The sequence below is a fragment of the Notolepis coatsorum genome, assembly GCF_963971535.1.
Source record: "Notolepis coatsorum genome assembly, chromosome: 19".
In the NCBI taxonomy this organism is placed as follows: Eukaryota; Metazoa; Chordata; class Actinopteri; order Aulopiformes; family Paralepididae; genus Notolepis; species Notolepis coatsorum.
Genome location: NC_140183.1, coordinates 64,612,854 through 64,639,677, shown reverse-complemented (window position 1 = coordinate 64,639,677; position 26,824 = coordinate 64,612,854). Strand labels below are relative to the sequence as shown.

Here is a 26,824-nt window from a genome sequence, read left to right as displayed (position 1 = left end):
GCATAGTCCGCATATGGCAAGAAACAGGCCTGGGTAGAGTGGCCGTCTCTAAGGTTCCTGGTTCGATTCCCACTCCTCCCGGGCAGCATGTCAAAGTGTCCTTGAGCAAGACACTTAACCCCTAACTGCTCCCGATGAGTAGGTTGGCACCTTGCATGGTTGCCTCCGCCGTTGGTGTGAGTGAATAGGAGGAACAATTGTAATGCGCTCTGGATAAAAGCGATATATAAATGCAGTTCATTTACCATTTATATAAAACAAGCACATACTCGCATCTTATTTGAAATCTTTTTATTGTACAATATGACAATTAAATTGTGTACAAATGTTAACAAAAAAAAGAAAAAAAAATAATCCACATGTTCTAATCCAGGCGTTAAAGAGATATTAACTGGGGCCTGAAAATGACGATGTCCGTGACTGGTGCACTGAACCAGCACACAGCGGCTGAGGGAGGGACACAGAGACACGATTGCTGCCGTTTGTGGGAAAAGAAGCGATATCCGAGATGGGCCCAGGACGGCTTCTTCCATCCTAACTGATCGTTAAATACACGGGATGGATTTAAAAACACAACACAGTGGATGCATGTCAGTGCAGAGAGAAAGGTACTGACATCGGCGCATACAAACCCAGCTCGTACGTACGAGAGAGAAATGGCGGTGGGATCTGTACTTGTGCGTGTCGTAGTGTCGTGGAGGAGGGCGGGGACTCGGGAGGGAGAAGAGGGTGACGTTTGTTTTGGTCCAAGTCCGATGTGTTAAGAGGCCAAGCGGCTGGGGGGGGGGGGGGGGGGGGGCGTGGTGGTGGGCGGGGGGGTGGTCATAATTTAGGAGCGGGTGTACTTTCCCCAGATGTGAAGCATGAAGACGGAGGCAATGAAGAGTAGACTCATAACCAGCACCGGAACTGGACCGCTGTTAAAACACAAGAGACATGGGACGTGGATTAACACCCAGGTTATGAAATACACTGAACAAGATGTGGATTAACACCCAGGTTAAGGAATACACACTCAACAAGATGTGGATTAACACCCAGGTTATGAAATACACTCAAGAGGTAGCACTGAGATTTGTAAATAGGACATACTACGAAATGGGAAATAGAGCAAGCCACCTGTTAGCATTTCAGATACGTAAAATACAATCCAATAGAGTAGTACACAAGATAAAATGCCCAATCAGAGACCAGATGCTAACCCAACCTAAAGATATCACAGAGGAGTTTGCTAAATACTATGAGAAGCTATATAAAAAGGAAGATGAACCAGACAAGGAAGAGAAGATCGAATGATTTTTTTAGCTCAATCAACCTGCCTAGATTAACAGTAGACGAAGCAGATATGACATTTCCAATTAGAGAAGAAATAAGAGTATACTCAAACTTAAAAATAACAAATCCCCAGGAGTAGACGGCTTCCTAGGAGAGTACTTAAGATATTTGTAAATGAGCTAACCCCAGTGCTATGCAGGGTCTACAACTATGCTCTGGACAAAGGGGACCCACCGAGTGGGATGCAGTGATAAATGTAATCCATAAAGACAACAAAGACCCAACCCAATGTATGTCATATCGTCCAATCAGCCTTCTCTGTGTGGATTTAAAAAAGGTACAGACCTCAATTATAGCAAATAGAATACAAAAACACATTAGTAAACTTATAAAACCAGACCAAACAGGTTTCATTAACAGCAGGCAGGGAACTGATACTTAGAAGAGCCTTGAACCTACAGTCAATCACAGCCAGAGGGGACACCCAGTCAATGCTTCTCAGCTTAGATTAGTGTTGTCAAAAATATCGATTTTTCGATACATATCGATTCTGAATATTTAAACAGTTTCAATACTCATTTCCCACAATATCGATATTTAATTATTCATAAAGAAAATTGTATAAGGAAGGTGCATTGTTTATTTCAATACCTGTAATAGTACAGTAGTCCACACACACATGTGCATTCAGTTAAGTTGTAATACATGACTGTAATACAAACAGCTCAGTTTGTCAGGTACATGCAACACAGATTACAGTGTTTACTTAATTTCTAAGATTATATCATTTACTTATTTTTAAATGTGTGATCTAAAGATAAACAAAGGGTATATTTATCTTCTCTTATAGTACCAGAGAAAAGCTGAGGAGAATCAACCAGCAACAAAAGCAAAATTTATAAAAACATATTTATCTTTATTTTTATTAATTTTTTACATTTGAAGATTGAACCCCTTTTCCCCGTGGTATCGAAAATGGTATTGAATATAGATACTTTTCAAGGTATCGTATCAAAGTTCGAAATTCCAGTATCGTGACAACACTAGCTTAGATGCAGAAAAGGCATTTGATAGGGTCGATTGGACCTTCTTAAATCAGACACTCGGACATATGGGCTTTAATGATCAGTTTTCTGAATGGATCAAAAGTTTTACAAAAACCCCAGATCTAGGGTAAATAGAGTTATTCTCTCTGGGGCGCGGTACTCGCCAGGGCGACGCCCTTTCGCCCTCCTTGTTCGCGCTCAGCATTGAACCACTAGCTGAACTAATAAGGACTAATCCCTTTAATACGAGAAATTCATGATGAAGGAAATTATCAACACAAATTATCACTATTCGCAGACGATATTATTATTTTTGGAAAACCCTGCTACCTCGGTCCCTCACTTCTACATAGCCTAAGTGAATACAGTAAAGTGTCAGGATATACGATTAATATAAACAAATCCGAAGCCATGATGATAGTCGGGGAATGGCCATCCCAATTAGATGATTTGGTCTCTTTAAAAAAAATCCAAACAGGGATTCAGATATCTTAGTGTTGTTCTTACACCCAAGACTACACAACTATTCTCCTCAAACCACGACAAACTAAAGAAATTAAAAAAGATCTAGATAGATGGGATTTACTACCCCTGTCCTTTTTTGGCAGGATAGTCAGTGAGGATGAATATCCTACCAAGACTATTCTTCCTATTTCAATCCATCCCTATACGAGTAACACAATCCACATTTAAGATGTTGGAAAAACTGATATCAAAATGTATCTGGCAAAAAAAGAGGGCAAGAATACAACTAAAAATATTGACGTCAACAAAAGAGAGGTGGCCTGGGCTTACCCAACCTGAGACTGTATTACTGGGCTGCTCAGCTTCGAGCAGTGGTGGCCTGGATGGTAAAGGATATGGAAACCGGTTGGGTCTCCATTGAGCAAAACTCCATTCCAGGAATATCAATATCTACCCTCCCATTTATGAGTAAAAAAAAAAATCATAGGGAAAAATTGTAATAACTAATATATGGATCAAGCATATACTGAAAATCTGGAACGCAGTTAAAAAACACAAAAGGTACCGCAGCTTTGTCAAGGGCTATGCCCATAGTAGGAAACAGAGTTTCTCCCATCCATGTGGGACAACACATACAAAAGGTGGGCCGATAAGGGATTAATTACAATTGACAGACTATTTGATGGGAATACATTTAAATCTTTCTCACAACTACAAAACAGATTTTATCTACCATCAAGTGACTTATACAGATATTTACAAATTAGAAACTATGTCACTAAACACACAGACTGGGATACTATTAAGAAAGAACCAACCAATATAGAATTCCATTTTATACGACTGTGTGAACGCCCGATATTGACAAGAAAACAAATATCCCTTATGTACCTAAATCTAAGGCTAGACATGTCTGATGACACTAGGGCTGACCTTCAAATTCTTTTTTGGAATTCGAAGCTTCAGGGCAGAGATTCGATTTTAATTCAAAGCTTTTTTTTTTATTAATATTATTTTTAAATTATTATTATTTTTTTTTAAATGTTGTGGGACTTGTACAGCACTTCGTTCAACTTTGTCAGTGCTGTAAAGTTCAAACCTTTTTAAATCTTAGACAAACGAAACACTGCTTTCATGAAATATTGTAAGCAGTCATTTGAGGCTTTATAAAAGCAGCACAATGAACACAAATCTGTCAGTGCAGAGTCCGACCTCATCTTAAATAACAAACAGCATTGCTTGTTGTAATTAACAAAGAGACGCATACCGGTAGTTGATTTTACAAAAATAAAATAAATTTTTTTTATATTCAAATTTTATTTTCATATTCGAACCCCATGCCCATCGAACGAAGCGTCGAAGTATTTAAGACAGCCCTAGATGACACTCTACATATTAAAGAAAAATGGAAACTAGAAATGAATACAATAGTGGAGGATGAGGATTGGGAGGCCATGTGTTCTAACTGTCACAGGGGGATTGGAAGCCAGTTATGGAAAGAATTTGATTGGAAGGTCAAAATGAGATTCTTCAGAACTCCATTGACAGCATGCGTCTTAAAAAATGACTCTACCAACAAATGCTGGAGGGAATGTGGTATGGTTGGGGATCATACGCACATATTCTGGGACTGCCCAAAAATAGACGTTTTGGAAGGATATAAAAGAAGAAATAGAGAAAATATTGGAAACAGATCCCCATGGACCCAATGTTGTTTCTGTTAGAAATACAGAGTGAACGAGTGTTGGACACGGATCAGTACTATATACTACACATCTTATTGATGATTGGAAAAAAAATTATTACTATTAACTGGATGAAATCTGAGCCCCCTACGACTGCTCAATGGAAACAGAAAGTTAAACATGTACATGGGCTCAAGACTTAACGTCCCGTCGTCCCGGGAATATCAAATATTTATTTGTGACAAACACAAATCATCTCCGGGACGCAGTGGGGACGAAGAGGATTTATTTGGAAAATGTCAACTGCGCCAACTGTCAGTGCGCATATCACTGCACTCGCAAACAGATAACGTTAAACACAGCAGAAGATGGAACACAGACAGGCCGACCAACGGGGAATTGCATCCAACCCTAGTACCAGGGTTTCCGTTAGAAAATATTGGTGCCGGTCTCCGTGTCCTGCAAGATTTCAATCTGCCGGTCAAATGGGAGAAATTCCAGTCAGTTTATTGAGCTTAAAAACAATTGATAGGCAGGCTATATAAAGAATTTATATAAGATTTATAATATTTTAACTTAAAACTAGGCTACTTTTGCGTATAGTCATTATATTCCAAATAAAATAAGTCCAGAGACTCAGTGCTGCTGCTGACTTTAAGGCGAGACACCCCAGGTGAATAGTCAAATATACTTTGTTGATTTTGAGATCGTTATATTTTGCTTCCTAAACATGTCTTCTATGAAACTAGTGACAATAAAACATCAATAACACACATTTAGTTGTTTATTTTACTTCATTTTGCCTTATTGCATCCATAAATGTGCACATATTTAATGGGGAAGTGCCTCATTTGCATATATAAACATAAATTTCAGAAAACTTGCAATATATTTGTTCTTAGTTTATATGTACATAACAAATTGGGAAAGTTTCATAGTGATATCTATTCAAATATTTTTTGCCTATTAGGGGGTACTACACTGTACTACACTGTTTGTAGCCTGTGTGTAGTTCTGTTCAGTTAAATAACATCATTATTATTATTATTATTCAGTTATCAGGCATGTGTTTAGGTTGTCTATTACTAATGGTTTGATTAGGTATTGTGTTTGTAAATATCGGTTTAAAAAAAAAAGTATGGCATTTTACAATACAGAACTTTGAAGGCGTTTTCCCAAAAATGAGTTTTAAGAGTTTTTCCTCATACTCTGAGCCAGAAATCTCCACTTCAGTAGCACTCACATACACCAAACCTTCCAGTTCTATTCATATCTATGTTCTGAAGGTATTTACAGAAGGGTTTGTTGATATCGCATTCATACCCTGATTTATATCACATTTTATTCCTAAAAACATGGAGTATTTTCTGATTTATGGAGTGATAAAAAGAGATATCCAAAATCCCCTCTGTAATAACCTTTGGCTCTAATATGTCAACAAAATGAAACTATAATTTTGAAAATGGCTTTATCCAATGTTCAGATTTATGTCCTGGAATTATATGCAAATTAGTGCATATTTAAGTAGATCATGCCTCATTTGCATATTTAAACATACAATTTCAGAAAATTGTAAGTCTTGTCTTAATATAAGTAATCAACTGGGGAAGTGTCATTGTGATATCTATTAGTTAATTTTTTTACCCTATTCACCTGCAGTGTCTCCCCTTAAATCAAATGGGTGTCTGTGGGCAGTCGGCCCGACATTAATAAACAGCAGTGTGTTATAATCACATTTTTATGTGCTAACGAATTCCGTTATATTGGACATTTGTATTAATTATATCAAGCGAATAACAGAAATTTGGCAGAGAGAGACGGCAACATTATCGTGAAATATAAACAAGTTGCGTGATGACTATTATATCTCCGCCTCCCAGTCCCAACGAAGCACATACCAATAGTATGCAACTGCAGAGCCGCAGAGCCAGCGGCGCTCTCAGTTCCGGTCTGGGGACCGCTCAGCAGCGCCACCCACCCAACAGCTGAATTGCCAATGGCTGAATTGGAGTATTGCACTGTGCGCGCACAACTGTCAGCTCTGCGGTTCTGCAGTTGCATGCGTCTCGCAAATCTAGCTCCCGCTGCCAAACCAAATGAATCTCGACATCGCTTCACCAATAGTCGTTATCAGAACACTACACACATATCATAATAGAACACACATCGTTGTCATTATTAGACCTGCTTGGTGAAGCAACAATGAAACAAATGTAACTATTTTAATACAATTCAAATTGTGCTTAGAGGGAATTATTTTCACCGGACATTATGACGGAGAGATTTAAATATGTCGGACTTCAACAGATTTTGCCGGTCATAAACCGGTAATTACGGGACAACGGAAACCCTGCCTAGTACAACCCTCGAGTCTAAGGTAAGGACACATTTAAATCACAGAGGAGTATGTTAGTCTATTGGAACTGTATACAGTAGTTAGCGTTTTAGCCATATAGCTGCTTGCTAGCTAACGTTAGCCCTGTGTGCGTGTGCTCAAAGCTAGCGTTTTAGCCATATAGCTGCTTGCTAGCTAACGTTAGCCCTGTGTGTGTGTGCTCAAAGCTAGGGTTTTAGCCATATAGCAGCTTGCTAGCTAACGTTAGCCCCGTGTGTGTGTGTGTGCTTAAAGCTAGCATTTTAGCCATATAGCTGCTTGCTAGCTAACGTTAGCCCTGTGTGTGTGCTCAAAGCAGCCCGCCCCATATAGGTGTATCTGTTATATTGACAAGGCTTGACAACCGAGGTTCAAAGTTAACTTCACATTTATTGGCTGTTGGTTTACATGTCGGACTCTAGCTCATATCTATGCTCTAGCTTACAACCGTGTGTCTTGACTTCCTGCCTGGTGTGACATCATCACACAACTATGGAATCCACTAGGCTCAAATTCTATGATGCCACCGAAAATGTTTAGTTTGGAATAAATATGGCTGAATGAACACACTTGTATTCCTTACAGTATCCATGACATTGGACACTTTGACTCCCTTAGATATGTCAGATGATTTCTGTACTTTTCACTACGGTACATGATTTATTACTTCTTAAACTATCCCATCAGTCCTTAAAATAATAGAGTTGCAAATATCCATAATAATCTACAAGACATTATTAACTTAACACTAACAATATATACCGGTATACAGTATATATATTTTTTATCATAATGATTCTTGTGAAATAAGTTGCCTTTTGACTAAATAAATTTATTTTCTCTCTCTACAGAAACGTTACCTGTTGATATAATGTGCCTATTGTTCAAATAAATAATTATTTCAAATAAATCTTTTTATTTCCTAATCATTTGAATGGTGTCTTTATGGCAATAATAACTATAGACGGAAAAACCAAAGTAAAGATACGACATTTAGATTTTTGGGACGGTTTACATTCACTTTGGGACGGTAACAATTGTATTTTGGGACGGTGGTGAAAAAAAGTTAGGGGCATTTCTCACTCGCCTTTTCGGGGTCGAATCAGCGCCCCCGGGGACGGGAGAGTGTTCTCACTCAGACGGACACACCCCTTTTGGGTGCGAAGAGGCGCTGATTCGTACTACCCCCCGCTGAACCTGGGACGCTTGAAATAGGTGGTTCTGGGTGCACGCCAGTGACACACACAACGTCGTTACTTGCTTGAATTGTGGGCAGATAAAAACACACAGCAACAACTGGACAATACCCACTAAAATTATATTCATATCTTCTATATATCTTCAAAATATATCAGATATAAAGCCCCTGGCTTGCACATAGCAGTCACGGAAGGGGGTAAAGACTTCCCTGGCTCGCATTAAGCCTGGTAACCTTTTTTGCCATAGCTATACGTCTACTATACTTTCTTGTTCGAATGCATTTCTTTCTATTAGACCAGTGGTGCCCAACCAGTCGGCCGTGGTCGACCAGTAGATCAATGACATGCAATATAATTGCCACGAGCGATCGGATGTTAGCTGCTGAACAGGCTAAGCTAACTAGCGTTAGCCATTAGCTTAGCGTTTAGCTGCTAGCCACAATGCTATACTGTTATACTGGCATATTCCATTCACGTTAGCATGTAAGCTAACAAACTCGCCGCAGATGAGACTAAACTCCGCTTTTGGTGTTCAATTGTGTTGATGTTAGTTTTGTTTCATCAACAAATGAGGCAGAACACAGTGAATGTATCCGTTTTGTTTATTGCACGTTCTTTGCTGAAAAATAAGTGCTACAGTGGCTATACTAGACTCCGCCGCCGCGTTAACACTCTTCCTGTTTACATTTTCGAGCGTGACATCATCGCCTACGGCAAGCGTACACGCTCAAAACGCAAACCGTAAACAGAACCCGGAGCGAACAAAGACTGAAGTGTGTACACAAACTAGAGGGGGGCGAGGGAGGGGGGGAAGTTCACACCCGACCCGGAATGAGGACGGTACGGACCCGGTGAGAAAGGCCCCTTAGTCTGGAGCCCGTCGATGGAACACATGACAGCCCAGCTACAGCTGAAGATGACTCTCTTTGAGAGGAGATGGAGGTCAATTACTAGCCATCTTGGGTAGGCTTGGGACACACTGCTTTGAGACAGGATGGAGGGAAATGTACATGTGTGTATTATGGGTATGTATATATAGAGAGGGAAATGTGTAGGTATATTTGTGTAGGCGGGAATGTTTTGGAGGAGGGACCCAATCTCAAGGTTAGTTATTTGTAAATGTTTACTTTATTTTATCTGTACCATCATTTGTACTGTACAGTCATTGCATTGCTGTTCGGCAATAAAGTCAAAAAGGTGGATTAACACCCAGGTTATGAAATACACACTGAACAAGGTGTTTTTAAGTGTTTTTTTCCCCTCTCATTGTGCTGACTCTACTTGCCGTCACGTGCACTTGTTTCATGTTGGATCGTGTGCGTGTGCTTTTTTTCATGTTAGTAAAACATGTTTAGTTTTTAGCTGTCCACACCACTGCCATTATTGTATTATTGTATTTTACTGCCATTATTTATTATTCATACTTACTATGCATCACTGCTGCTAAAAGTGTTGCACTAAGTTCTCGTTTACCTCTATTTACATTCACTCATGCATTCTTTTTTTAGCTACCGTCTACATTGTTTATAGTCCTGTATACTGTCCATATGTTTATAGTGTACTATGTTACTTTATGTTTATATTAGATCTTGTTTGTATATACACTGACTGTGGGAAGGGGGAAATGCAATTTAATTTCTCTGTATATCTTGCACATTACGAGGTGACAATAAAGCTGACTTTGACTTTTGACAACAAAAGTAACTCACCAAAACAACACACAAGACCAGGGATTCACACTGGCACTGCAGTGATGAGAGCAGGAACAGTAATGGCACAATAATAAAGTACAGAATACAATTATCTTCCACCTGCACTGATTTGTGCGGGGGGGGGGGTGTGTGGTTGCCGGTTACATGAACGGCTACTCGCATCTTATTTATTGTTATCATTAGTTTTCAATCTAAACCCTTTGGGATTGCGTTCCCATTTTCAAACTTTGATCAAGCGCTATTCTCTCGTGCTGAGCAGCGGAGATACTGTAACAGCAGCGAGTGGAACTGATCTGATCCGTAGCGCGTGCGTATCCCTTGCCTGGGTTCGTTGCGCCAGGCTTGTGGAACGGATCCTCCGCGCGCAACAGCGTTGAGACTTGTTGTCATGTCGCCTGGATGCCCATGATGCGGTGTCACTCGCGGTCAGATACTAGTAACGTTACGCGACGCATAGAGGTTCTTCACACAATCCTTTTTGTAGCCCAAACTTTGTAACCCAAATATATATATATTTATATATATAAGTGAGTACTAAATGAAAATGTGGTAACTGCCTCAAAAAAGCTAATTTATTTTGTCCAAAACTCAAGAATCGGTCCTCGCAAATATAGTAATCCAAGTGTAACTAAACACACATGCACATCACCCCATCAATGTCTAAACCCCAGCTGGTGCTACAGTACAAGTCTGGGTGGGAGAGGTTGATTTTATTGATGAGCTTTGGATACAAGGAGGGGCTCTCATCGCTGAAGGAGGGGCGGAGTGGGGTGTGCATCGCAAAGCAGCAACATTGCCATGCCAACCATCTCCTCTGTTGCCCCCCCCCCTCCTTCCCCCTGTCAGAAGGCTATAATTGAGTTGACCTTTCAGAGCGGATCCTTTAATGAAGCTTTTTGAGACCGGCGTCTATAACGCGCAGGAACAAACACGCACTCAATATACAGCGCTGCACCGAACCACTGCTCTGCCTCCCTCAACTGCAGGAGGAACACACAACTCAATAACCACTACAGCATCATCGATCAGCCATGACCATGCGTCGCTCACAACACAAGAGCGTTTCTCCACTACTGGAGGTCGTTTTTGTAGCGGAATGAAAGTTATATATATATATATATATATATATATATATATTAGAGCTGGGCATAGATTACATTTTTTAATCTAGATTAATCTACCTGCAATCCTGGAATTGATCTAGATTAATCTAGATTAAAATGGCTAAAAAAAAACTAAAAATCTGCCAAAGGCATTCAAAATATGTGTGTTCTACCCAAATAATGACCAGAGGAGGAGATTTATCCTCTCTTCATCTGAGGAGTCACTAGCTGTTCATCTCCTTGTTCAACAGCATGAACATGTCTCTTCTTTTTGTAATTTCCAGTGTTTCTTTTAAAACCGGATTTATCGTAATTTTCTGTGCCCTTCCTTTGATGCCATTAACATTGTTACACTGATATTGACAGCTCTCTCTCCAGTGTCAAATCACTCTGTCAGTAGTTTCTTCTGTGCACCTTCATTTCTTAATCCACACACAAACCCGGTCTCTCAATGTGTCTTTTAGTGAATCTCTAAATTCACAATGCTGCTCACTGGTTGCTCACACACAGACTGCTGCAGAAGCAGGTTCCTCAACAAATTCAGTGCAAGCTCAGTGTAACAGTTCCACGAATGAAGAGAACACTGAACAGTTACTACAGTCTCAGGTCCACATCCAAGAGGACACTGAACAGCTACTACAGTCTCAGGTCCACCTCCAAGAGAACACTGAACAGCTACTACAGTCTCAGGTCCACATCCAAGAGAACACTGAACAGCTACTACAGTCTCAAGTCCACATCCAAGAGAACACTGAGCAGCTACTACAGTCTCAGGTCCACATCCAAGAGAACACTGAACAGCTACTGCACACAATTGTTAAGGGGATGCATATCAGAGAAAGACGTTTGTCTTGTTTACATCAGGGTCTCCCATTTTCATTTCATATTGCTCCACATTGTCATCAAATGGTCCAATATTTCCAATAACCCAAGCCATTTCTGTTGTAAACACTCACGATAGTCCAGTCGATCCTTCCTTTAGTGTGTAAAGTGGATTTCCTCCTCATCTTTTTTTATTTTTTTTATTTCTGTATTGCAGGAATTTTTTTTGAACATTTACAGTTATCAATATAGTACATTTTCCATATTTCTTTCTTTTTTTCCTCTCATTTCCCCTTCCCCTCCCTCATTCCCACCCCATCCCCCCCACACCGAGGTTATTGAAAAACACATCTGCAAAATACTCAAACACACAGCATAGATGCTGCTGGGAAAGAAAAACAAAAATAATATCAATCAGACCCATCTGTATTATGCACAAACATTTAGATAAGAAGAAGTAAAGAAGGAACTAAAAACACAGAAAGAAAACTCTAGCACGGCTGTGGCTGTGGAAGAAAGTCATCAATGAGATTATTTCACTCTTTCCCTCACCCCCGTCTATAGTATTATAGTAATTCTTGGGTAGTTTGACCTTCTGCAGGTGCGTCTCCCGTTCCCCTTTCCCTCCCCCAGTTACCCACCCAGCCCCCGGGGGTCTGATTCACACCCATACATACCAGGACAGGGAAGGGGGGGGATTAGAAAATAGGAATAAAAAATAAGGAAGTGCAGTTAGAGGTGTAAAGCTCTATCCTTTTCTAAGTCTCTTCATTGATAGTCAGGGTATCGATGTGTTGCAGAAATGGTTGCCAGGTCACATGGAATGTTTCAAGGGAGCCCTTTAGGGAGAATCTGATTCGCTCAAGCTTAACGCAATGTAGTATCTCATGTATCCATCTGTTGTGAGTAGGTGGGGAAGGGTGTATCCATTTAAAGAGAATAAGTCTCCTAGCGAGGAGGGTAGTGAACGCCACAACTCGTTTTGCAGCCCTAGATGCGATCGTAGGGGTATTCGGGATACCGAAAAAGGCAGTGAGTGGATCAGGGTCTAACGTCACGCCCAAGACCCTACTTAGTGTATCAAATATTGCAGTCCAAAACTCTGAGTTTGGGGCACGTCCAAAACATGTGCATATAATCGGCTGGAGATTGTTTACATCTATTACACGCATCCGTTCTATCCGGGTATATCTTTGCTAACCTCGCATTGGTGTAGTGAACCCTATGCAGGATCCTACACTGCAGCAAACTGTGTCTTGCACATATAGGTCTAATATATGATCCCATTGTTCATCTGTAATGATAATTCCCAGATCTTCGTCCCATTTGGCTTTTAGGGAGTCTAAGCAAGTTGGGTTCATCCAAAATATTTTATCATATAAAATTGAGACGAGCCCTTTCCGCCCGGTACCGAGCGATAGGAGAGGGTCAGTCCTAGAGTCTGGAGGACAGCCAGGGAATTGGTTCTGAACAAAATGCCTGATCTGAAAAAAACGGAAAAAGGTGAGAATTTGGGAGACCAATTTTTTTTGATAGTTCTGCAAACGACGAGAACACACCTCCGGATTAGAGGTCATTAATGGTTAGCAAACCTTTGTTCGCCCAGCTTCTGAATACAGGATCAGAACAGGACGGTAAGAATAGGTGATTACGAGAGATTGGAGCTAGCCCCGACGGAGCGTGTAGGCCAAATTGTTTCCTAAACTGATTCCAGATTTTCAAAGTATCCGTCACAATTTGGTTCCGAGCCACCCGTTTAATAGGGATCGAAATGGGTAGTTGGGATGTTGCCACAGACCAGAGTGAGTACTTTGAAGAGGAGACTTCCATCCGAGCCCATTGGGGTTAGTCTTCTTCCTCCCTCCTGGTCCTCCAGTAAAGGAGTTTGTTTATATTGCATGCCCAATAGTAATAGCGAAGATTGGGCAAAACCCCCTTCCGATTTGGGAAGTTGCATGATCGTCCTCTTAATACGTGCTCTTTTGTTACCCCACAGGAATGAACCTATAAGTTGATCAATTGAAGTGAAAAAGGCTTTATTAATAAATATTGGTATATGCTGAAAAGCGTATAGAAATCGGGGTAAGACCACCATCTTTATCAGGTTAACCCTTCCCAGAAGCGAGAGGGGGAGAGAGGACCATCTCGTCAGATCTAGCTTAAAGCGATCCAGCAGAGGACGAACATTTTTTGCGAAGAGCTCTGTCGGTGATTTGGTCATAAAAATCCCTAGATATGTGAATCCTTCCGTGGCCCTTTTAAAGGGGAAAGCGATTGAGGAAGCCGTTCCGCAGATGCATTAACAGGTAAATATTCACTTTTCTGGAGATTAAGTTTGTATCCAGAGAGCTGCCTATGTTGTTCTAAAATATCCAGGATAACAGGGATGGACGATGGCGGATTGGAGACATAAAGTAGGAGATCGTCAGCATACAATGAGAGTTTATGAACCAGGCCGGGATTTCCTCCTCTTGTAGATGTTTCCAAGAGCAACGTGAGCTAACATGCTAACTCGCTAAGCTAACGTTAATAATGTAAACAAAGCTCTCAACGGACTTCTTTCTTGCATTGCGCAGATTCAGACATCCTCATCGCCGAATTGTGTTATATCCTGAGGACTTCTTAACCTCACCTGTATAACAATGATTACCGGACCACTAAAGTTACTTTAGTTTAACACATTATTCTGACTACAGCTCCGGTACATACGTGCAATCACTTCCGAGCACCACAGCTGTGAACTACGGCAAGTATTTAAGGACAATACAGACCCAACGTTGAGAAAAAGATTAACGGCGTCAATTATATTATCGCGCGATACTAGTCTCGCGTTAACGCAGCACGTTAACGCCGTTAACGGCCCAGCTCTAATATATATATATTAAACTAAATAAGACTCGTGCACATCTAGTTGGACCCCGACTGGAGGTGCAGGTCAGCGCAAGAGAGATATATAAAACTAAAAGAAGAATACCTTCAGCAGAAGCAAAACGCGTTGTGCAATAAAAAAAGCAAAACCCAGTCCTGAGGAGTGTGCGGTCCCTTCTTTCTTTTGAAGGTATTCTTCTTTTAGTTTTATATATATATATATATATATTAGGGCTGGGCGATATATCGAGTATACTGACAGCAGAGGTCCAAAGATAACTTTACTTTTATTGGCAATTCGTTTCTTTACATCGCTTCCAGGTTCCAACTGTGTTGACAAAATGCAATCCTGGTGTGGTTAGCTACGGCACATTAGAACGCTCAAACACGCTCTCTCTCTATCTCTCTCTTCTTGTATATTTCCGGCGGACTACGCGTCTAGGCGTGTTGCCGCCCTCCACAGGACAGTGGGAGCACTATAGATTTCCAGCCCGCCCTATATTCTTGTTATACAGCCCCGCGGCTAGCAGGAACCTCTCTCTCTCTCTCTCTACGTTCAATGATTTAAAGTGGCCACAAGTTACAATATAAATACTAACTGGATAGTTGATGATAAACATTTAATTTCATTATCTGAAATATTATAAAATCATTAAGTCTGCTATAAGCCATTATCCCTTTGTGTGATTATTATTGTCTCACAGTAGTGTATAAAGTGTGTGTTTTTAGCTAAAGTGGATAGAAAACACAGTACTGTGCCAAAGTCTTAGGTACCCAAGAGTTTATATAAATAGTCTTACATTAGATTATTTCATTTTTAATAAAAAATAAATAAAAAGTATTAGTGTGTCAGTAACTACTCTTAGTAATTTTTTTTGAAACTTTTAATTTAATTATTTTTTAAAGCATCTTCATGGTTTAATGCAAACATATGTTGCAGGGACTATTATAATAATCATATTGGCATGACTGTATGCATCAAAGGGTTAAATCAAGAATTTTTAAGTGCTTTAGAGGAAATATCGCAATATATATCGTGTATCGTGATATAGCAAAAGAATATCGCGATATCCTTTAGAGGCCATATCACCCAGCCCCAATATATATATATAAGTAGAGTTGTTCCGATACCGATACCAGTATCGGAAATGCCGCCGATACCGCCTAAAATGCTGGTATCGGTATCGGCGAGTACCCTCTAATGTTGCGCTCCGATACCATATGACGTAATTTGTGACAAGACTCATCATTGGCACCAAAACCACCCTCACCAGATCCGGACCCATCACACTCACCATCAACGACTCCACCATCACCCCCTCCCCCCTAGTCTGCAACCTTGGTGTCCTCCTTGACCCCACCCTCTCATTTGACCCCCACGTCCGCTCCATCGTAAAAATATCCTACTTTCACCTCCGCAACATCGCAAAAATCCGTCACTGCCTCCCCCCCCCCCCCGCTGCTGAATCCCTCATTCACGCCTTCATCTCCTCCCGCCTGGACTACTGCAACTCCCTCCTCACTGGTATCACCTCCCGCTCCCTCCATAAACTACAAATGGTCCAAAATTCAGCCGCCCGCCTCCTCACTAACACCCGGTCCCGCGAACACATCACTCCTGTCCTCCACGTCCTCCACTCCCTCCACTGGCTCCCGATCAAACACTGCATTAACTTTAAAACACTCCTCCTCACTTTCAAAGCCCTCCACAGCCTGGCCCCCCCTACCTGACTGATCTCCTTCTCCCCTACCGCCCCACCCGTTCCCTCCGGTCCTCCTCCACTGCCTCCCTCACTGTCCCGACATCCAAGCTTAAAAACTTCGGAGATCGGGCCTTCTCTCGTACTGCACCCCGACTCTGGAACTCCCTCCCCCAGTCCATCAGAGACTCCCCTACACTCTCCACCTTCAAAGCTCGCCTCAAAACCCACCTGTTCTCCCTTGCCTTCAACCCCCCCCCCCACCCCTCCAACCTGATTGATGTCTGTCTCCAGTCTTTTTTGTGCTATCAGGCTGTCTCCCCTGTTCCCCCCTATGGTCTCATGTTCCTTTTGTTTTTGTTTCTTTGTTGTTTTTGTTTTTGTTTCTTTGCTTTCGTTTCTTTGTTTGTACTCCTGCTCCCGACTACTGTCAGCGACTTCGGGTTATTGAGAAGCGCTATATAAATTAAATTAATTATTATTATTATTATAATTTATCAACAACACTGCGGACGTTGGGCTCTGTAGATATACCCTACTCGCTGAGTGAGCATTATAAAACAAACGTGTGCTTAATCGACCGTGAATTAAAGTGTCAATTGCCATTTGTCATTTTAACAGCAGAGCAGATACTTTCTTAAAATGCCATCGTCCCGGCAGAGCGCTGTTGACGGGGAGCTCTGATGTTATTAGCATTAGCTGAACAGCTAACCGAAAGCTAGCATTAACTAACGTTAAAGGTTTAGCCATAACGTTACCTTGGCTAAAGTTGGGGCTATTCATAATCCAGCAATAATGTCTGCAGACCTGCAAGCAAAGTACAGCAAGTTGGCAAAGGAGTATTCCAAGTTAAATCACAATGTCACCACACCAGTAACGTTACAGTCTTTCCATATACCGGTAGCTCATGCTAGCTAGCCTAGCTCACGGTAACGTCGTCATTGCACAATTGCACGTCGCGTACACAATTAATGACATGTTGCGGACAGCCATATCGGCGACAATGTTTAGCTTTTAGTGCCAAATGATAAGAGTCTGAGGCGGAGTCTCAAAAGAGAATGTTGAATATTTATTGTGCAAAAATCACAACAACAGAGCCTCTGCTACTAAACGGAGCCTTCTTGTGGAAGCAAGTGCAGCAACGAATAATGTCTGTGTGGAACTAATGTGCCAACAACCTTTCCGTGGGTGAACTCATTGAGATATTTTTCAATTACTAATACTAATCTATACAATCACCTGTTGTTGAATAAATACCATTACTTTATAGTTATTACTAAAAAACAGTATATATAATACAGTAGCTGTATTAAAAAAATATATATATAATTTATATAATGTTTTTTAAATTTTTTTAATGTATGCACTGGTATCGGATAAGTATCGGTATCGGCCGATACCCAAAGCTTAGGTATCGGAATCGGATCGGAAAGGAAAAAATGGTATCGGAACATCTCTATATATAAGCGGTTAAAGAGTTGGGAGGAACACACTCAAACTCATCACTCGCATGCAGACAGACGCACACACCGAGAGACGCACACCAATACACACAGGGATGACAAACAGGTTAGTGTGTTCTACCACAGAGGCCTCTACGCCCAATTTCCTGCCATTAAACATTCATACAATTCATCCACCTTGTGAACATGAGCACCGTCAACGACAGAGCCTGAGAAGTGAGCTTGTGTGTGTGCGTGTGTACGTCGTGCACGCAGGAGGGTGCCTATGCAAGAACCAGTTGAGATGGTTCATAAAATAATAATTAGTGCTGTCAATAGATTAAAAAAAATTTAACTAATTAATCTCAATTTTCTGTAATTAATCTAGATTAATAATAGCATTTGTAACAGATATTTACTTGAGTAAAATCATGGAATTAATGTAAAAAACACAAAATATATTTAGATTCAAAGACTATTTTAATAGCTTTCTTTGAATAGTTTCTCCCTGTGAAATACAAATGAACAAAACCATCAACATTGACTCAGCTAGACTCCTTTCTTATATCCGCGTAGCTAAGATTGAGGATTTTTCACTCCAGAGATGAATCTAGATTAATTTATTTTAATGCTTTAAATCATTTAAATTAATCTCCAAAGTTAAAGCTTTAATTTTGACAGCCCTAATAATAATAAATAAAAAGTATACAGCACTTTTCTAGACCTCCATCATGCATGTGGACCACTTACACTTTGAGTCCCGGTGAATCCTCCGTGTAGAAGCGCCACATGCCTCCTGTCCCTGCCGACGCTGTGGTCCTGCCAGCGCTGCGGGTGCCGCTGCTCGTCGCTTTCCTGTGGAACACAATATAACTCCAGTCAAGTCTGTCCATACGTCAATTTATACATACAATATAACTGCCCGTCAAGTCTGTCCATACGTCAATAATACATATATACAATATAACTGCCGTCAAGTCTGTCCATACATCAATTTATACAAACAATATAACTCCTGTCAAGTCTGTCCATACGTCAGCACATCCTCCATTGTAACAGGGCAATAGGAGAGAACTCTCATAATCCATGGTCATTGACTTATTGTGGCGATGCCTTTGATTATTCTCAGTGTTATAAAGCCTTCTTTTAGAGACACCATGTCCACCGTTTTGCTGATAATGAAATAATAATAATGCAAAGGACAAGAAGATCCGTTCTCTAACAAAGTGACACCAAGTAACTCAGAAAGGCTTGATGGGGGGGGGGGGGTTAGTGGTGGCCGAGATATCCAATTTAAAAACATTGTCATAACTAATTCTTACAGAGTCTACAACAGCAGTCTAGACTACAGCGGCTAGTGACGAGGAGGCTCAGGTGATTCATGGCTGGTTTACTCAAGCTGATGAGATTAAAATGGAGGTTAATGAGGTAATGAAGAGCTTGGTGGTAATGGGTGATAATGAGAGGGGTGACAGTTCGGTCCCTGATTAAACTATGATTAAGCCAAAAGCACCAACATCTATCTGCTGTTCTAATCTTCTCAGGGCAGTCGGACAACAACTCACTCCTTCATTACAGCGTCACACTGCATCATAAGGTTTTTTTGGGGACGATTCTTTTGACAATAATTAAATGACAATAATGTAATCCTTTAGACGAAGAACCAAAACAGGCAGTTTTAGGATTTGAGATAATATCGATATGGTTTATTGTCTGCGTTGTCGTGTTTTGTACATTGTGAATCATGGACATGACAAAATTATAAAAGCTAATTTAAAAACCAAACACTCCCAACATGATATCAATTTAATCTCTGTGCAACAGTTTGAGTTGTTGGAGGTCGTATTTCTCCATGTTTGATGAGAGCTAGGCTAGCTGCTCCCTACCGCTTCCAGTCCGTGTGCTAAGCTACTGTAGGCTAGCATGCAGCTGGACCTCTCTCTGGGGGTATGGACGCATGTGAAATAGTCTCGTCTCTGGGGAAGATGGCAAATTTCCCAAAATGTTGGGAATGTTCCTTTAAGTGCGATTCTCACTAAATGATATTGTGAAGTGAAATAATTGAAAATGTTTCAGTTTGATACCGAATCACATATCCCATGTCCATGCAGTCCAATTGACCTCTCAAACCCCACCCTCTTTTCTTGATCTCCAATCACAGCTGTTGCTTCAATATGATGATCGATTAGATTATCCAACATGTGACATTGCATGCAGATGATACATATATAGAGCCATAGAAAAAATTATATGCAAGTAAATGTATTCATTTATCTTTATTTATTATTATGAATCAAGTTGTGGAGTGTCAAGTGCATTCATTAGTTGAAAACAGGACCTTCTAGTGATGAAATTACATCCAAACTCCAAATGGAATGTCGTCTACTATACAACTGCTGTACAAGTCTATGAACAGACCAAGGTTCTTCAAAGGCTTTCATTAAGAATCACAGTGCAAAATACACACTGGAATGGTAGAGTTCCTCGTTTTGTATACGTCACCCCCATTTTGATGTCTCTCTACCTCTGGGCATTCATTATTATCACCACAGTGTGGGAATGTGATTTATCCCCCTTTGGGTAGTTTATAATAGACCATCATTCATTCTTGCATTGAACCGCTGGCTACTACTGTGAGCTGTGTTGTTGCACGTGCAGCCTGTTGCTCTGGCCTCTGTGCCACGGCTGAAGAGGCAGCCTGTTGCCCTGGCCTCTGTGCCACGGCTGAAGAGGCAGCCTGTTGCTCTGGCCTCTGTGCCACTCTCCATGGTGCTGAACGCCGTGTCTGGGATTGACCAGATCCACGTTTTTAGTGAGAGGTAAGCGCCCAGGAACAACTATGAAGACATAACGGAACGTAGACCAATCGCAGCCACTCTTATTGTCTGGGACCAAATACGGCCACGCCCCATTCCCAGTAAGAAGTGGGAATCTCTAGAATGGATTTCGGGCGACGCTGTATACGGAAGTGGCTCTCAAGGTGACGATTAAACAACACTTTCTGACTTTCTGTTGTCAGTAGATGGCAGCATTGGTTTAAAATTAAAAGGTGAAAATGTTGAAAACTACATGAATACATTTCCCATGAGCGTTAGCACAGGTCACTGGGATGAGTCTATTCTTTGACGCGATCTGAACAGCGTTTAACTATTAACGGGACCTCAGTACAGTGACCGCGAATGGTAAACTAATTATCTTAACAAAAGTGCATCATTAGCATTACGTTTGTTGTCTAAAGGGAAACATAATGGTACAATTTAAGATTTGAATGTTATCCGCATATAAAGGACAAATAAAACATCGTTAATTTGTAAGAAACCCCAATGAAAATGGCGCAGGGTACGTAATATTCGCTAATGTTATGAAAATGTGATAGAATCCTATAAAAATGTGGACGCACTTGGTCACCGTGACGTTAATTTCTATGTTCTGTTCTGCAGTGTTTCTGGTGCTTAGCCATTGGCCTATTTTACCTACTTAAAGTTGGTGAAATTAGTGAATTAATCTAAATGCTTATATTCAGATCAAATGTTTTATACATTATGTAAACCTTATTCTTACATATTGTATTCAGTATTACTTTACTGTGCCGCAAAATAGACACAGACCGCAGCAAACCATTGCCTTACATTTTTGGAAAGCATCCGTTTGAAAGTAAAACACTCTCATACAAGTCACATACTCGGGGGCGAAATTAACTTTTTGACTCACCGGCCAGTGGCGGGTAGATGGGAAGAATCTACCCGCCAAGCATATTTCTTACCTGCCAACTTTTTTTTGATTAAAAAAATAATTATTATTTTATATAAAAAAAAAATGTTAATAGAATATATATATTATATAATCATACTTGTAGTTGTATTATCTGCGAGACATCGCCACCGCGCTGTCTGCAAACAGCTCCACTGTCTGTGTATACTCGAGTGGCCTCCAGCTCCAGCAAGGATTCTCCGGCGCTGCAGCTGGTCCCTAAACTCTACATTCAGCATGAAAGGATTCTCCTGCGCTCCAGCTGGACCCTATTCAGCAGCCCTCATGCGATGTAAGCCAGGGGCTCGAATACGCATGTTGTAGGACATTGATGTCAGGAGCTATGTAGCTACTGCTGGATGGCGTTGGGACAACGCCTCTGAACTATTTAGTTTACTGGGACATTTCGTAGTGACTAGTGAGCTAACGTGGGCTAACATGAGCTACCTAGCCAACGGAGGTATTATGCACTGGACACTTGCTGGAGCAGTTGTTGATGTCGGGAGCCATCAGTAGCTAGCCGGCTGGATAACGTTACACAATGCCTCATGTATTAAACTAAAAGTGAATAGTTGACTGGGTCATTTTGTAACAGTAGCTAACATTAGCTCACGGAGGTCCCTCTGACTAGACTAACGTCACGGTGACTGTCCTCTGTTTACATGCAGCATACAGAAACAGGTACGGGAGGGGCAGGCGCAGCAGTGCGCGGTGCGCTGCATGTCTGTGCTGAGACAGCGAGTGAGAACTCCGCTCAGAATTGGATCATGATTTTCGGTTTTCACATGACTATTATTGCCCGCCACACGGCGGGCAGACCTCTCAGTGGGAGGCGCCAAACGTAAAAACTGATCGCCAATGGCGCTCGGCGGGCTCTAGTTTCGCCCCCTGCACATACTGTATACAAGACAAGGAACTCAACCATTCTGGTGTGTATTTTGCACGGTGATGTTCTTAATTAAAGCCTGTTCATTTAATCTCTTTGCAAGTGTTTGAGGGCAAATCCCTCCATTTAGAAAAATGGAAACCAACTAAACGACTTGACCGAAAATACATTGTTTAATACTTTTTTCCCCGCTCCCACAAACCGTATACACCATGTATTTATGCTTGAGTGTGTAGTATGCATCAACAGCTCCTTTTCCACTACAGTTCCAGGTGGCTCCTACCAGGACTGGGGCCACTGGATGCACCATTTATATTTATTAGAAACTAACCCAGCTGGTAAGTTCTCTCTAGGTAATACGATGGAAGATTAACGCACTAAAATGTTTTGAGAGAGACTGACTGAGACAACTAATAAGCTCTGAACAGCCATGTGTAAAAAGCAAGCAGTAAAGCGGAAACACTTGGATCGGTTGGTCACTGTAAGACACTGAATATAGGAGAAGGCAGATTATGTAACTCTAGATGGAAGCCCCAGGATAGGGCTGGGCAATATAACGATAAATATCGCGATATATTTTAATAATCGATATCGAATATCAATTAAAAAGAAAAATCGAAAAATCATTTTTTTTTATTTATTTTTTTTGTGACCTGCAACAGGGCAGTTTTAAAACCAGAGACAGTGGACAGACTTGTCTTTCTTGCCTGCAACTTAAAGTAATGGCTTTGCTTGTCCAAATGACAATACTGACCAAATTGAGATTTATTTCTCTCTTGTCCATTTATTTTGTTTGCTTTTCTAATTTAAAATGCAGTTTGATACCGTCTGTACACAGTAGGCTATGTGTGCTAGCAGAACTAGACTCCAGTCACGAGTCACGGTGCACATGTGTGGTGGTTTGTCCACCAAAAAAGCGCCAAAAGATCGAAAATAAACTAGCAGAGCCAGAACTGTTCAACTCCCCTGGAGCCACAGCCAGCAGAGAAGCCGGTTTACTTTCGCTTTTAAACCAGCTGCAGCCTGAGAACTGGAGTGTGAGGGGATGTAACACTAAAGATGGCGGCAATGACAAAGAATTGCTGCAAAATAAACATACATCTGTTGTTAAAATTTTTTTTTTTTAAATATGTTTTCGATAATAATTCGATATTGAGAAATATGATAACATTATCATATCGTTATCGCGATATGATTTTTTTCCATATCGCCCAGCCCTACCCCAGGATACTAGGTTTCTGTGTGTGTGTTTGTTTGTTTGTTTGTTTATGTAGAGGTGGGGTCAGTGTGTTCTGTGTAGGGCTGTCCCCACATCAGGGTTAGAAATTAATGGGGGCTTGAGGCTAAATGCCCTCAAAAATGGACCAAATGCCTTCGAAAAGCAGTTAAGGGGGGCAAAAAATCCCAGACAGTTTACCAATTATATATATACAGGGAACAAAATAAGCACCTGCAAAGCGCCAATGGCGGGCAGATTTGAACAAAATAGTCATGTAAAATAAAGGACAGTCGCCTTTTTTGCAGCCCTCAATCTCTCCTTGTTTACACTGCTTGCACTGTAACGTTACGCCCGATTAGCTAACGTTAGCTTAATAACATTAATGGGTTATAAATATGTGAAACCATATGGAAGGAGAAAGAAAACCCACTGCGGCTTTCTCAGACGAAAAAGGATGAGTGGGACCACCTGACAAAAGAAAGTTTCCAGAGCAGTGGAAGTTTGAAGATAGTATCAAGAGACTGGCTAGGCTACAGTATGATGCGGGGGCTGTAGACAGTGGTGAGTTGTTAACTTGTTCCGTGTGCCGCAAGTATGTCAAAAAGAAAAACAGAAACATCACGTTCATTGTCGTGTTACTTCACAGTACAAATACGTGAGTCCTCTGCTGTGGTTGAGAGTATCCTTTATTAGCTTAACTCCGTAGCAACATCACAGGTGTATCTCTCTCGCCCCTCCCGTAATTTGCTTAAAATTTTACTCTGGCCTCTTATTTAAGTGTGTATTCTGTATCTACTCTTATCTACCTGAAATGTACTGACATTTTTTATATATATGAGACACAAATTCAACCACCAGGACAGACGCAGCCACAAAATGAGGTCATTAACCCTTTATTCGCCAAGGACGAGTTTCCACGTCATTCTCCGCCATGCGTAATCTGCCAACGACACCGTAAGGCATCTTTGTGATTAATATTTCAAAAATTTGTAATCTGTGATGGCAATCATATTTTACCCACGGAGTCTTGAGATCTCCTGTTGATCTCCTCTCAACTCTCCAACGGTTCAAGAGCGCCATCTGGTGGCCGATCGGCGGATCGCCCAAACAGGAAGTGACGCGCCAGAAGTGGTGCTCGCCCATATTTCGTCCGGGCACTCGCTATCGTTAGCAGGACTCCCATCTTGATACACTGGACATCGATCGGTTGCAAATAACTCGATAAACAACATGATTTGGACGTATATATTATTATACAACCTGGAATCGCATATATCAACATCCCATAATCGAGAACTTTCTGCTCCACGCGGACCACCCAACGGTCAGAGGAAGCTGCGGTAAGTTTTAGCGTGTTTGAATAATATGATCCATATAAACTGCTGTGATCTATGTATCGCCCATACTACATAAATGATTTAACGTCGGCCACAGACTTATAAACCCCCCCCCCCCTCCGGTCACCAGCAGATGATGAGGCATGAAGCTTAGGACCTTGCACAATTGAAAGTTTTAATATGACGTCAATCGGTATCAAACTACATTTGATATAATATATGTATTTAGGGCTATAAATCACGTTCTGCAGAATGCTACAGAAAACGATAAAAACATATTTATACTTTAGACCGTATTTTAGTATGAATATGTGAATAAAAAAGTAGAACGTTGCTACATCCTAAATGATAAGATACTTGAGGTTGAATGGGCCATAGTAATGTCAATTTAGCAATACAATTTAAAAAGTTATAGCCCTGCAAAGAAGGGGAACATCTCCATAGACAAATAGAGCTGGCAGAGGACGGTATAAGGATGGATATAAGCGTGGCAGAGAAAGGGTTAATTGAGTTGTATTTTTTAAATGATAAGGATGTTTAATAACCTTTTATCATAAAAGTTCAGTGCCCCCGAAATACAAAAAAGCCCCTGAAAATCAATTAAGGGGGGCAAAAAAAAGCCCTGGGGAAAAAAAGTTTAACCCTGCCCCACATAGTGAATTAGTCCATTAATCTGTCATTGTGGTCTGTTGACTTCAATTGACCCATCTCAAGCCCTGCCCTCTTTTCTTGATCCTCTCATCATAACTGTTGCTTCCCTCTGACAAACTTTGTGGAGTTTGAGTTTTTTTTCTTCTTCAATGATTTTTAAGTGAGTTGTCTGGCATTACAAACGTTTGAATAATTATGCTTGTGTATTTAACGGTAAGACCCAGAAGGGTTGCACCAGATTTAAAGATGTTCTTATGCATGACCGCATACGTGAGGAGGCTCAGGACAATGATTAACAAAATCATGAGACTAGTAGTAGTCAATTCAAAGTGTATTTAGTCGAGGATAGGCTAGTTCTGTGTACCTCTGTCTGACTGTGGAGCCGGCTGCCCGGGGGGCCACGGTCTTGCTGGGGGACCGGCTGGAAGCCCCGACATTAGTTGCACTTGCTGCTGGTCCAGGCTGAGAGAAAGACACACCACCGTTATACAGAGAATAAAGAGGGATCTCTGACAGGTCTCTCAAACACACACTTGAAATTGTGCAGATTTATAAACGAGGTACTGGTACACACACCTCGCAGGTTCAAAGAAGGCTTAAAATTAAAGACAATTTAACTAGATCTGGCCAGTTATGTCTGTCTCAGGAACTGATGGCTACCTGGGCCTGGCTTTGCTTCGTTGTAAAATAGATTATGATTAGAAGAAAATATGGCTGGATTCTATTTGAAGTAAGATCTTATAAACACTGGACTGTCTCGGGATTACTGATGATTAACCAACCAATGTTAATAAAAAGCTGAAAAATAGCCACGTCTACAACAACAGGAAAGAGTTATCTTACTGTTAGCAAGTCGGCTAACGTTAGCAACTGACAGCGTTCTCGTTTGAATGAAAGAGCAGGTTATCTGACACGTTATGCTGAAAAAGCCAGTGCTTTTATAATTGCAATCTGATTCAATATGCTTACCATTTTGATTCAATGTTCCGACGTCAGCTGAATGTGACTAACTGAGCTGCTCTTCAGCCTAATGTCCACGTCAAGTGAAGAGTGGGCAGCCTGGGCAGAACCGTGATGACGCGTGTCTAAAAAGGACACGACTGCAAAACAGAAGACCAACGAAGAGCTCCGAATAGAAGCCTGACTGAATTATTACTTTATCCACATGAAAAATAAATCGACCGTTTTATCTCGTGTATTTCTTGCTATATTTATAATAGCTAATGCGTTTATTTGTTTTATTTAATTTGTTAAATTTCATAATTAATCTCGCCCTGTGCTTTAATTGTA

The 26,824-nt window shown here is 41.0% G+C and overlaps 1 protein-coding gene across 1 annotated transcript; it reads right to left on the bottom strand.

The window, feature by feature from the left end:
• Positions 1–276: 276 nt before the first annotated feature.
• On the bottom strand, positions 277–26,616 carry sec61b (SEC61 translocon subunit beta). Its single transcript, XM_084336125.1, has 4 exons — positions 26,504–26,616; positions 25,899–25,996; positions 18,442–18,546; positions 277–917 (listed from the first exon to the last, which is right to left on the bottom strand). Exons 1-4 carry the CDS (start codon positions 26,504–26,506, stop codon positions 830–832), a joined length of 294 nt encoding a protein of 97 aa, XP_084192251.1. The 5' UTR covers positions 26,507–26,616; the 3' UTR covers positions 277–829.
• Positions 26,617–26,824: the final 208 nt, after the last annotated feature.